The sequence below is a fragment of the Vanessa tameamea genome, chromosome 7 (genome assembly GCF_037043105.1).
Source record: "Vanessa tameamea isolate UH-Manoa-2023 chromosome 7, ilVanTame1 primary haplotype, whole genome shotgun sequence".
NCBI lineage: Eukaryota > Metazoa > Arthropoda > Insecta > Lepidoptera > Nymphalidae > Vanessa > Vanessa tameamea.
In genome coordinates this window covers 4,872,843-4,885,943 of record NC_087315.1, presented here as the reverse complement: position 1 = coordinate 4,885,943, position 13,101 = coordinate 4,872,843, and the positions used below count along the sequence as shown (strand labels likewise).

General features: G+C 28.8%; 1 protein-coding gene across 2 annotated transcripts in view; it reads left to right on the top strand.

The window, feature by feature from the left end:
- The window catches only part of Fas1 (Fasciclin 1), an 86,234-nt gene extending 78,243 nt beyond the window's left edge, over positions 1 to 7,991 (top strand). Inside the window, exons 7-14 of one of the 2 annotated variants that reach the window (XM_026641009.2) lie at positions 746 to 906; positions 3,049 to 3,206; positions 4,084 to 4,174; positions 4,477 to 4,488; positions 4,919 to 5,139; positions 5,707 to 5,869; positions 6,448 to 6,595; positions 7,428 to 7,991. In XM_026641009.2, the coding sequence (XP_026496794.1) occupies positions 746 to 906; positions 3,049 to 3,206; positions 4,084 to 4,174; positions 4,477 to 4,488; positions 4,919 to 5,139; positions 5,707 to 5,869; positions 6,448 to 6,595; positions 7,428 to 7,633 (1,160 nt within the window). In that variant the 3' untranslated portion in view covers positions 7,634 to 7,991. The remainder of the gene's footprint in view (positions 1 to 745; positions 907 to 3,048; positions 3,207 to 4,083; positions 4,175 to 4,476; positions 4,489 to 4,918; positions 5,140 to 5,706; positions 5,870 to 6,447; positions 6,596 to 7,427) is intronic. The other variant, XM_026641011.2, reaches the window with a different exon arrangement.
- Positions 7,992 to 13,101: the final 5,110 nt, after the last annotated feature.

Sequence of the window (13,101 nt, the reverse complement as noted above, 5' to 3'; positions counted from 1 at the left end):
TCTACTTTATGAGTGGTGCCAAGTTAAGATACTAAGCAGCGACATGGAACGTTATGTGTTAGTTTAAGATTGTTTCAACTTTATACGCTGCAAAGCTACTTAGGCGCTTATAACGTTGCTTCGATAAAATAAGTTCAAATATCAGAAATAATTTACACAAAGCTATGTTCAAGAAATGTTTTGTAAAAATGTGATTGTATGCTCTCTTACAACTTTATCATAGATTAAGACGTTCAACGCTGCTTTTACTATTAAAACTTCGAAAACAATCATATTTTGGTATGGTATGGGTGGGTAGGAACCACCCACTCATCAATCATTCCAACACTACTTAGTATTGTTATGTTCCGGTTTGTAGTGCGAGTGAGCCAGTGTAACTACAGACACAAGGGACGTAACATCTTAGTTCCCAAGGTTGGTGGCGCATTGGTGATGTAAGGAATGGTTAATATTTCTTACAACGCCATAGTCTATGAGCGGTGGTGACCACTTACCATCAGGTGGCCCATTTGCTCGTCCGCCTACCGGTATCAAAAAAGTGTACCTACAGACACGAGGGATAGAAATGATTCCCAAGATTAGTGGCGCATTTGTGACGTAAATAATAGTAATATTGCAGTGGCAATATTTACGGACGGTGGTAAACTATAAGGTTGCCCATTAGAATGTTCGCTATATATTATAAATAAAATAAATAAAATGATTGAAGAACAAATTTACGTTCATTTTCTTATTATTTAAACAGCGTATGTGAAATCGAATACGGTCGCCGGTGATGCAAAGCACAGCAGAGGGGTTGTACTAGCAGACATCGTGAGGGCGAATATACCCGTCAAGAACGGTGTGGTCCATCTCATACAGAGGCCTTTGATGGTAGTTGACACGACCGTCGTCGACTTTCTTAAGGTGAGACCCATTTATCAAAATGTGTTTAATATATTTAAATAAATCACTTATAAGGCAAAAATAGGTAAGTTAGATTTTGTTTATAGCTTTATATTCAATCTATTAATACTACGTAAGTATTTTTTTTTTAATAAATTAGTGAGTTAAAGACCCTGAATAGAAATTTAAACCAGCATTAATACCTATTTAGTCTGTGATTGAATGATTCCATTCCCTTTATAGATTTGAAACGTTTTTTTTTACAGTAAATTTATTTCATACGTGTAAAAATTCAATCATTAATCTTTTGTATTTTAATATCAATATATGTATATTGAAACAAAATAATGATTTTTGAATCGTGTCATTAATTTTTGCTCCATTAATTCTGGAACCAGGCGAGAAAGGTAAAGAGTCGTGAATTATTTGCGTTATATTTATTCTTGTGAGTGTCTTAAATGAAGTTATATTTCATAAATGATTGGAGCACGTTTAAGAATAATCATGTGTGCATATGAATTTTTATTACTACTCTTGATTCGTTCTTCACATCGGACATCTTATTCATATTTCATGAGCTTGATAATATAATGTGATATTATTATTTCCATCGGTTTCTTTAAATAATGTATGTATGTATATATTTTCAATTAAAGGTAAGATTGCACGGTTTGTTAAGTTCAATTATTTTCAATAAAACTTAATCTTATTTGGTTTTATTAGTAGATCCAAATTTGGGATTTTATGATATATATATTAATATTTTATATTTTTTCTAGGAGAGTTATATTTTCTAGCTAGTTTGATAGTATTTGTAAATTATTATAAAATTATCCAGATATATATATATATATATATAATTCTTAGTATTTCATATTTATTATTTTATAATATTGATTGATTGACTCACGATTTGTATAAACCTCGCATGAAATCGTTTAAGAACTTAAAAGTTACGTGTTCAACTTAAAGTACGTCGGATATGTTTTACTCAAAAGTTACATTACTTTTATAACGATGCACTCAAATTTAACTTTCTAATGTTACTCTTATTACTACTGAAGAGTTTTTATGATATACATTTGAAAGAAAAAATCCAATTAAAAAAATGATTAATATATCGAAAATGGCGCGTTAATTAACAAATCGGTGTCGTTGTTTTGTATCTTTTTCACAGTGGTACTTAAGCTTTTCCAGCATTATACGATAAATTGGCTTCATTTTTATATCTTGAGTGTGAACACTTTTAACACACAAATTTGCATACAATATATTTCATCAATAATATCAATTGTTAATAAAAAATGTTTAATTATTTTCATGTTTTCCGCCTCCTTGTCATGGAACCTGCATGAATTTTGCAATTTTAGGGGATTGTAAGTATATATTTGCATGGTGTTATTGAATAAGACTGATAGTTTAACGTTAACATGTAATAATGGCATCCCCCTACACTTTATTCTTAATACAAAATACAGCAACATTAAAGTAGACTTTAAATCGTAGAATCCTGCACAAATTAATTAAAGAGTTTGTTAATTACTCCACTTTGCTTTTAAGATAGGTTTTAATTTTAATAAAAAAAAAAACATTTGAAGGATACTTTTAAGACAACCAAAATTGAGAAATTGCGACTTCCAACTTTTAATTATCAAGTATCGCCTTAGGATTTTTTCCCTTGTTTTATTTATTGTGGTATTGGAATTATATTATATTTGAATTACTTTCAAAAGCGCACAGGCAAACATCTTAAGGTAATGTATAGAAGTAAAGCAACAATTGTGACTTGTTGTATGAATTAATTATTTCAATGTAATATCAGTTTAGTTTACATATAATATTGTTTTCTTATATATATAAATGAAATGTAGAATTGTAAGTTTGTAATGTTTATGTTCAATATATTGTTTTTAATTACAACTTAAAATCCTGCAAGTCTTGATATTTTATCTCGATAGTATGCAACGTATAGTTACTAAACTAACTATATATCTGTATATGTTTTTGATATATCCTGAGAAAAACATTTTATTGTGCATGACGTATGTGTTATGCAGATATATTCGCAACACATTTTTGTTTTTGCAATATATTTTTGTATCTTAACCCCAAGTTCATGTAATTTTGTTCTGTTATTGTATTAAAAATATAGTTTCTCATCAGGAAAAAGAAGATGGTCCCCTGTGTAAATTCTACGAGGTGATAATGGACTTAGGCGAGCACAATCAGTTCCTTAACGAGCTTACTTTAGCCAAAGACATAACGCTCTTCGCGCCCTCCAACGAAGCTTGGAATGAAATTAGTGTGCAGAATATTATAAGGTGAGCTGACGATGTAGTTTTAAGCACAGCGTATTTTGGTATGTTGAAACAGAATATTGTTGGAGTAACCCGACTAGATTCTGAACTAAATTACAGCTACTGACAATGCTTTATTAGCTTTTCTAAAAATTAGGTAAGTATAAATTACTTTAAGCAAAGTTTTAAAATGACCTTTTTCAAAGGACCTTTTTTAATAAGGGTTCGTTTTTTGTTGGCAGTATTAAAGTAAAATAATTTTGTTTAATTTAAAAATAATGTCACTCTTTTATTTTAATGAATATTGATATTTTTATAATATAAAATATTTGTACTTTCATAATATTAATATAGACACTAATAAAAGACAGCTATACATTCAAAGATAAACAAATTCAATGGCTTCCTATGATGTTTTACGAAAATAACAATCATGAAAGTCTTTTCAAAGAAAATACTTCGATTTTAATCATTTTTCCTTTCTACAGTACAAAGGAAAGGAAACATTGCTACCAATACAAATATGAAAATAAACAATACATACAAATATAAATACATACATTATTAATATTTAGATTTAAACAACGTTTTTACAATTAAATTTAAAATTTATCGCAAAATGTTTTACGTCTTATAAAATAATTGTAACGCAATCAATAATAATTCAAGACTGTGTTTAAGAAATAATTCTAGATCTCGCTAACCTAATCTAACCTTACCCATAGAAGAATGCTAGAAATATTTTATTAAAAACTGACATGCTTGTGATATATTTACCACAGAAATTGCAGTTTGTTATCTAATTTATTGTATAATAATTAATGAATTATAGTAGAATCGTTTATAGCATACAATTAAACATGCACTAATTTAACTATTATGCTTAAAATTTTATTTAAAGGAATCATCAAAAGCTGAAAGAAATACTAAATTTGCATTTAGTGCGCGAGAGATTACCATTGGACGCCATTATTCATAACAACATGAACCAGGTCAGTGAAAAATTATGAACTTTGCACGATATTAAGTTATAGAGGTGTTATTATTGAGTAATAATATATTGCACTTCACTTACAAAAATAAACAACACTTTCAATGACAAAATATAAAATAACAGCAATTCATATTTTTAACACTATTAATTTATAACATTCATATTATTCGCAACACAAATCAACTGCTATTTTTAACGCATCAAACGTATATAAAAAAAAACATATACTTTGACGTTAAAAATAAATATGATATTAAAAACTGTTTACATTTACTTTTACTCCTGCTGCTAACGGAACAGCTCCCTGGCGCAGTATGTCAATTTGAAACTAAAATAAAATCATATAATTTCCATAGTCAATGTGTCCATTTGGTTTACTGTGTCATTACCTACTACCGTTTCATCTCATTATGTTCTATTGTGTTAGATCCTCTTACTAAAGGCATGCTATTATTATCATTTATCATTTCGTCCGGATTCTTCTTTACCATGTAGATATATGTACGTTCGTAAGCATCGTCTGTGCATGATTTACATTTTTAAAAGACTAACCGTGTAACCCTTATCAAACCCACGTAAGGCTTGGAACAGTATTTTGGCATGGTTATTTGAAACGATGTGCAAACAAAAACTAAAGTTATGACAAACAGCTCGTTCCCCATGTGCTTTATTTTGTGTGCCAATTACATCTTCTTTAAACTTAAGATGAAATGAGTGATTTAAATATTGTACATGATTTTAGATTTATCAAGCACCGACGGCATTACCGAGAAAATATTTGTACTTTAACGTAATAAGCCATCAAAATAATTTAACATTGACGGTGGAAGGGGGTGGTGTGAACGCAACTGTAACTCAAACTAATATCGCAGCGACCAATGGTTTCGTACACATCATCGACAGAGTATTGGGCGTTCCATATACGACTGTATTCGAAAAAATGAAAACTGATCCGATGCTCAAGTAAGTATACATTTTATTATTTATAGCGTTAGTGTTAATGATCAATTGGGCCACTTCGTGTCCAATAACATTGGGACACCAAGAAGAAAATACTATTGCGTATATTAAAATGTAGACTATGGGATTCTCTTGTGTGTTTCGTATATTTATTTATAAAACTGGCATTGGCAATTCACCACATGTATTGTTAGCTATTGATCTCATAAAAGTGGATGTCAGTCAAGTGATGGAATAACTTATTATTAAGACAAACGATTTTTCATAGACTACCTACTAAACCGAATTTACTAAAATATCTAAATTAATGTATATAACTCATTTTCTCATTCTGTTTCTAATTTCATTCTTGAAAATTAAGTTTTCGATTATAATGATAGAAAATTACAGAAATAGTATACACACTGGGCTAAAATAAAAGTTACTTTGAATAATTTGGCAAAAACGGTGTCCCTCTGTGCATCGTCTATGAAATCGCGAACATCGCAGTTTGTTCTCGAATATATTTCAACCATTAATTCCTGTAGAAATTTGTACGAATTTGCATTCCAAATACGACTTGAATTGTAGCATCACATACAATCTCGGCAAGCGGCAGATGTTCAACCACCAACTGAACGACATGGAGCACCGCTACACGTACTTCGTGCCGCGCGATCATGCCTGGCTAAAATTCCAATTAAAGCATCCTTCCGCTTACAATGCTCTGTTCAAAGAGGATTTCGGTTATTACGTGAGTATGCATTTTAATTAATGGTTAAGTGATAAATTTTGATGATTCGATTATTTTAGTTTTATTTAAAGTTAATTTAATAACTTGAACTGCCAGCATGTTTTATCTCCATGCAGCATTATTTTTTTTTTTATTTATTTATTTATTCATAGGTACACAAACAGAATACAATCAGAACATACATTAAAATTATGGAATTACACAATTTTGAGCTAGATTACATTATCACAGCAATCGAAATTTAATATCTTTATTGTTGTGTGTTAGTTTTCTTCCTTGACCTTAGTGACATTCTGGATCTCTAGGCTGATCTGGATGGCATTCGGCCAGTTTATCCTGACCTCTAAACATATATTTTATAATAGTAACATTGTATAATTCAGACACGTATTTTACTTTAAATATTATCATGCTATGTTAGTATTTAGCTTAAAAATACTATATTCAATTAAGTTTAATTATACTTAACAAATTTAGGCGTCTGTGCTAAAAAAAGTGAAGCATTGCAAGAATGCTTTCGCGTCTACTGAATTACATTTTCAGTGACAAAATTCAGTTACGTAACCTTCTTCTTACAGACCAAACAGATTCTAGAGAGACATGTCATCCGCACTGATCGCTCGTACACGGTCTCTGATCTTAAGCTGTTGGCGAATGAGACTCACCCGTTTGTATTACCCACTTCCCGCGACCCTCTTCGGCTGCGCGTCAAGGAGTCTGATAAGAGTGAGTATTTATTTTTAACTTGTAATAATTTTATGAATTCAAAACTCCCAGATATATTTAATGCCATATTTTTTTCATCTTGGACATATTTTTTTTATTTAACTAATATTTAAATCGAGAGTATTCTGGGAGAACAGGATAAGTAGCGAGACTGTTATAATGAGAAAAAGGCAATTAAAGTTTTGGATGATCGTAGGTAAACGATGAAGCATAATTACAGAAAATTTTTGGTACTTTTACTCAGATACATTATCTAAGATTATTTCGATACATTAATTTATGCAATAATTGTCATAAAAAGTTAAAAAAGGAAAATGTTGGCGTAAAAGTACATATTGCAGTTATCTCGTTTTACCTGATACGTAAAAATACGCTGTAAATCTCTTAAACACATATTGAACTTTACTTAGAACATTAAGAATAGTTCTCTGTCCCGTATTATATAAGTTTATGTTATGATATTTTGTACCTGTTAATATAAAATACAATTTTATTTAAGTGTTTTATTTAAATATATATATGTGTTTAGTATTTTAAAATTTTCTTAAAGTAAATTGTTTTATCCCGCTATCACTATATTATTTTTTTATTTCGTTTCTTAATAGTCCATATCACTATTATATTTTCTTTACCTAGAAGAAAAATTGGTTTTGGCAAAACCATATAACTGACGAAGTTTTAAAAACGTAAAACGACAAAATCCTGTTTCTCGCTAATTTTTTTTTAATTTTTTGCACTTATTCGGTTCTGCCAGACTACCCTCGAAATATAGCCTATATTTAAATAATAAACTTTATAAATGTTTTTGTATTTTTTTTTTTTTTGTAAACAGATTACTACGTAGAATGGAACGGGCATTGGATTCACGTTTTCAGACCAGACGTAGAATGTACCAACGGAATAATTCACGTCATAGACGAACCTTTTGTACTCGAAAGCGACATTAGAGCCACAGGCGGCGCAGACAAAACTCGCATTACTTACGCTTTCATTCTTCTCTTCATCTCATTCTTCTTCGCTCGAATCTTAGAAAACTAAATCTCTCAATTGAAAAGTTTAATTTTCAAATAGCAACTTCATTACACCGATTCGGTGTATGATCTCTGAAATTTAAATTTTATTTAAAAAAAAAACATATATTTAGAAAAAAATTAAGTTCATTGAACTTTTTTATGTATATCCATCATCCAGTTTTCATCGAATTTATTAAATATATTTAACGTGTCACTTTAAAGTCTTTAAGGATTGTGTAAGGTATGTTTTGTCCATTACATCTGATAAGCGAAATATCTAACCGCATAGTATTAGTTATTGCTGTTCATGTGTAGTTACGGGAATATACAATACAGTAAATTTTTAGATAGTTACCAATTTAGGTATAATTATAAAATGCTAATCTCATACAAGTTCTATCTATAAAATACTTCAACTTGTTTCTTTAACGGTGGTTGTAATTTTGTTATTAATGTGAAAATGAGACAAAGTATGCGACACTGCCAGGAAAGTTTGAATAAATAAATCGGTAAAGATTCTCATTTATCGAATTACTTTATTTGTGGCATTTTTTCTTTTAAATTTATATCGAATTCAGCGATTCGAATGTGTAATTAATAAGGACTTTATTTATATGAAGAATGATTCATGTCTTCTTCTAGTCAATAATAATACTTTTTCCGTTCTGAATAAAAAGCTCCTTTGTGAATGCGTATCATTGAAATAAATCAGATATTTTGTATTTATAAATACATCGATTTCATATTTATTTTTCTCCTTCTTTATTTAGCAATATAACACTTAAAGAGTTTTAAACTTTAAATTACTTTTACGAATTTTATTACAATATATCAACTTTTATTACATAAAAAATAAATTACTCTGAGTTTCTACTAAGAAATTTGCTTGAAAGAAAAAATAATCTTGTTATTAAAAACATGCTATAAAGCTAGATTAACAAAAATTGATATTCAAATTTCAGAGAAACTTCAAATTTATTATGATTCCAAATTATTTAAAATAATATAAAATTATTTACTCGATTATTTCAAATAAATTTGAAAATAAAGAGGTTTTATGTCAAACTGAGTAGTGCCTTTTTTTGGTAAAAAAGAAAAAAAATGCTCTTCTATAAAATAATTTTACATTCCAATTATATTAACATCAGATCTATTTATATACTGCCTTAGCAAAATTTCTATGCACGTTACATTTCTCAGAAGTCTACTAAATTACATATAACAAAATATTTTTTTTATTTTTTATCAAAATAAAATTCTATCGAGATATTATTTAAATTTTAAAATTCGTTGTAACTTTGCAGTGTGTACCATTTTAAATATAAATTATGTAATAATAATGGTTTTATTTGTATATAGGAATGGGAGTGCTTATAAATTATGGTGCATTTGTATTAGGCGATGAACACATGGCACCATTAAACGCAACGGTGTAAAAAGTTATCCTGCAGTTTTTATTATTATCAAACTTCATTTATATTGCGTATAAAATCTATTAAAATAAATTGAAAATGATTTTGAATATTAGTACTATATGAACCGCTAGTGTTCCAAATATTATTATTATATACTTAATTTTTAGTTACGCTATCTAACGTAGAATTTTTGTCATATTTTGGGAAGACCTCGAGCCCCATCGTCTTCGAGCAGACATTACAAAATCACGTCGCAGACGACTTAGAATGTCGGCATTAGTTCGTACCTAAATTATTTTCAAAATATAAAAAATACTAATTAGGTTATCTAATTATAAAGGCTAAACAAAAACCAAAAGCGTTATTAGATCGTGCAATGTGTAAATCGCCCGAATCATTATTAAATGTAAATATTTTGTTATAAGTTATTATAAGTTAATGATAAAATGATTTAATATGAAAAATCTAGATGCGACTGAAAATTACCATATCGAAATACTTAACGCAATAAATCAGTATTAAAAATAGAAGTGCTGTCCTACGATATAACTCACACGTAGACATGAATTTTCGATTACACTATTTTATATGGTTAATGAGCTAACTTCAAACAATATGACTGATTTTTTTAAAACATTTTACACATTATCGTACGACAGCACTACTTTTTACATTTCAGTCAAATAAATCATGTAATTGTAATATATTTACTTAGTTTATTTTTAGCTTTTAGTGTAAGAAATATGAAATTTCATTTATCAAAGCCTCGTAAACCAAAGCTTATTCCATAATCATAACTATGTAAACACAATAATAAGGATACATTCAATGTAGTACATATAATATTCAATTATAATTATATAGGAGTTCTATTGACATTATTAAAATAACCTTAGATTTATTCGGGACGAATTGGCCCAAGACAATATAATATGTTTCGACCAAATATATAGCCAAATATTTGGTTAAACGCATTGAAGTTCGGTAAAATTATTATTGATGTTATCTCGGGTGTATCAATTAAAGATAAACAATGTATGTAAGTGTTTTCTGAATAAAGACTTTACGTAAAATATTGGTAAGTTTTATTTATGTATTAACATTTTATGTGAAATTAACATCAGAACACGATATATTTAGTTTTATGTTATGTGATGAAATATGATTTATAAATAAGACTGAGTCGAGGGGTGATTCATTTTCACCCAGAGGATTTGAATTGTGATTCAACGGGTACAGCTAATATCCTTGCCACTATAACAAGCTGTTCTGATTTATTATAGCTATTTTTAATTTTGATTGGTATATACTTGAGGCCATAATGGAAATAATTATTATGTTAATAATGAAATAGTTTATTTAAAAATAATTATGTAAAAAAGCTAACACTTTAAAAAGTCAAAGAAACATACTAGGTAATCAATGTTTTAATTCATCTAAAAGCTAAAGATGATAATTACCTTAATTTATTTTTCCCATGTCAGTTTTTTTTTTTATATATATATATAAATCTCTCAAATATCGTGTTTGAATTTAGATTTTTTTTTATATTCTTTATAGTATTACTAATTTATTATAAGAATTAGATTGATACAAATAGAAACATAGACTCTAAACGGAGCTTCATGAATATTCGTCTAACATTAATGTCCGTAGGCAAGTGTGAATTGTTAAAGCTTTTGTGAAATGAAGCGAATAATTCGTTATTAGGAGCTTTTTAGATAAATTAAAACATTAAATGTACTTTTTTGAATCTACATTAAAATCAACGGATTTCGATAAATACATGTTTCAATTATGTACTTGTATTTTTGTTTTGTTATAATTACTTCAGCACATATCACTAGAAAACGAATCCACCCATGACAAACTGTAAATCTCGTACAGCTGGACAAAGGCTAAAAACGGTTTAATTGGCCACCTCATGGTAGAAAGTCCCCAATCCCATCCCCACTATGGGATCTAATATATTATGTTCTTTTTGCCTATAATAACAATGCACTTGATGTCCGCCTAAAGAATAATCTGCCATCTCATCAAAAAGTCCACATCGATTATTATTATTGCTGGCGATCAAAATTTAAATTTTATTTAAAAAGAGAGAAATAATAGCATCATATCTAATATGCATCTTAAATAATTAATGAATTAATGAAAAAAAATAACGAATATATTATTTTATTGATATATACTGGACTCAAAAGTTCCTCAATAACTACCCAGTACTTTCATTTTTAAATTGATATTTAAATATATGCATTTAAATATAAAAAAAATGCTTTAGAAATAACACTCTTCTATCATATATATGATGTTATCGTATTACAAATATTAATTGTCCGACCAAAACGTAAGCTTTATGTTAAATGCGATGTCACGAATTTTGAATTGTGGACGAATGTGACAATGATGTTTACACGTTTGATTAATTCGTTTAATCCTTCAGTAAGGTCACAGTATAAAAAGGTGCGTTTACTTATATATGCATGAGAAGTTTTACATCTTTGCCGTAGTTAAAAACAGTTTAAATTTCATGCAAAAAAAATAATAAATAACGATCACATTAAAATAATAATAATTAACCTATTAATAATAGGTAATTAACTATTATAACACCTACTCATAAATTCACAATTTACAAAATAAACATTGAAAAAGTCGCTCAAAATAGACTTGACACTTAATTCGCGGTTTACTTCATCATGTAGTTTTTATGTCACCGTTTGCACACACATATATGTGTTATGACACACATATTTTCTCTTAACGAGCCAAAAGAAATATAATTTTAAAAATGGTTAATCAAAACGATAACTTTAAATCTATAACAAGTTTTGCAAAATAAATCGTTGCCGTTCAAGCGATCCTTTGTCAAAGGAAATAAAAGTTTCCACTGAATCAATTTATCTCAGCGCCAGTGATGGAAACACTTCCGGCTGATCGAGGATCGTAATGAATTGAAGATCTATTCTAAATAGATAGCAATTTATCACCTCTTGTCTGTTTGAATTTGTATCTAGCGACAACGTGAAAAGCTATGTTTCATCGTTAGGAAATTTTGCAGTAAGCATGACGATGAATAATATCGCGCCTTAATAAGGATTATATTTTTTTAATATTTATTTTTGTTGTCAGAAAACAATGACATGATATGAAACAAACATAACGAAAAATTTTTAAAAATAAAATGAGATTTTATATTGTTTGCATTAGCGATTTTTTTAGGTTTCCTTTACAACGTCGGTTATCTGTTGAAATCAATACTCTTTACACAAACGATTTCAACAAAACGTACTGCTTTGTTTCCTAATAAAATATTCAAATAGACATATGATTTGTAAAACATACATTGAATATGAATATTAAAAAATGTATGTTAAGCTTTTAAAATGAATTTCTATCTAAATGCAATTTTCAAACTAACAAAGCCGCAAGCATAAACAGACCAACATCCACAATTTGTGTCGGAAATGTATTAAACCGCAAATCGGTCTGACGTACATTAACACATATATTAATTATAAGGAACATTATTTATATAATAATAAAAATCAACTAAAACAATTCACATAGAACGACCACTAACTATGCATCTGGAAAATGAACACAAAAGTCCAGCGACTCACGGCAATATCCGTCGTGAGTCGAATCTACAAACATTAGCGTAAAACCCGTGATTACTGTTGAACCAATTAGTCATTATGATTCTGATACAAATTAATGAACTTGTATCACTCATAAAACGCATCGCAGAATTTTATATTTCACTTACTTCAATGTCGTACACTTCCTATTCGATTGTTTTGCTCAACATCTAACTTGAAAATTGATTATCATACCTATTTACGTAACAAGGAAAAAGGTATACAGTTAATAAATATTCTGTTATAACAAAATTGTTTTTTATTGAGTTTTTTCATAAAGTAGACTAAACCCCATCTCAACCCGTGGGTGTCTTAAGAAGCGACTAAGAGAATTTTGGTTGAAAACATCTGTCAATCATGCAGTTAAGCGCCTCAACGAACCATATGGTAGAGGGGACCAACCCACTAGCAAAAGCTTTCCCAAAGAGGTTTAA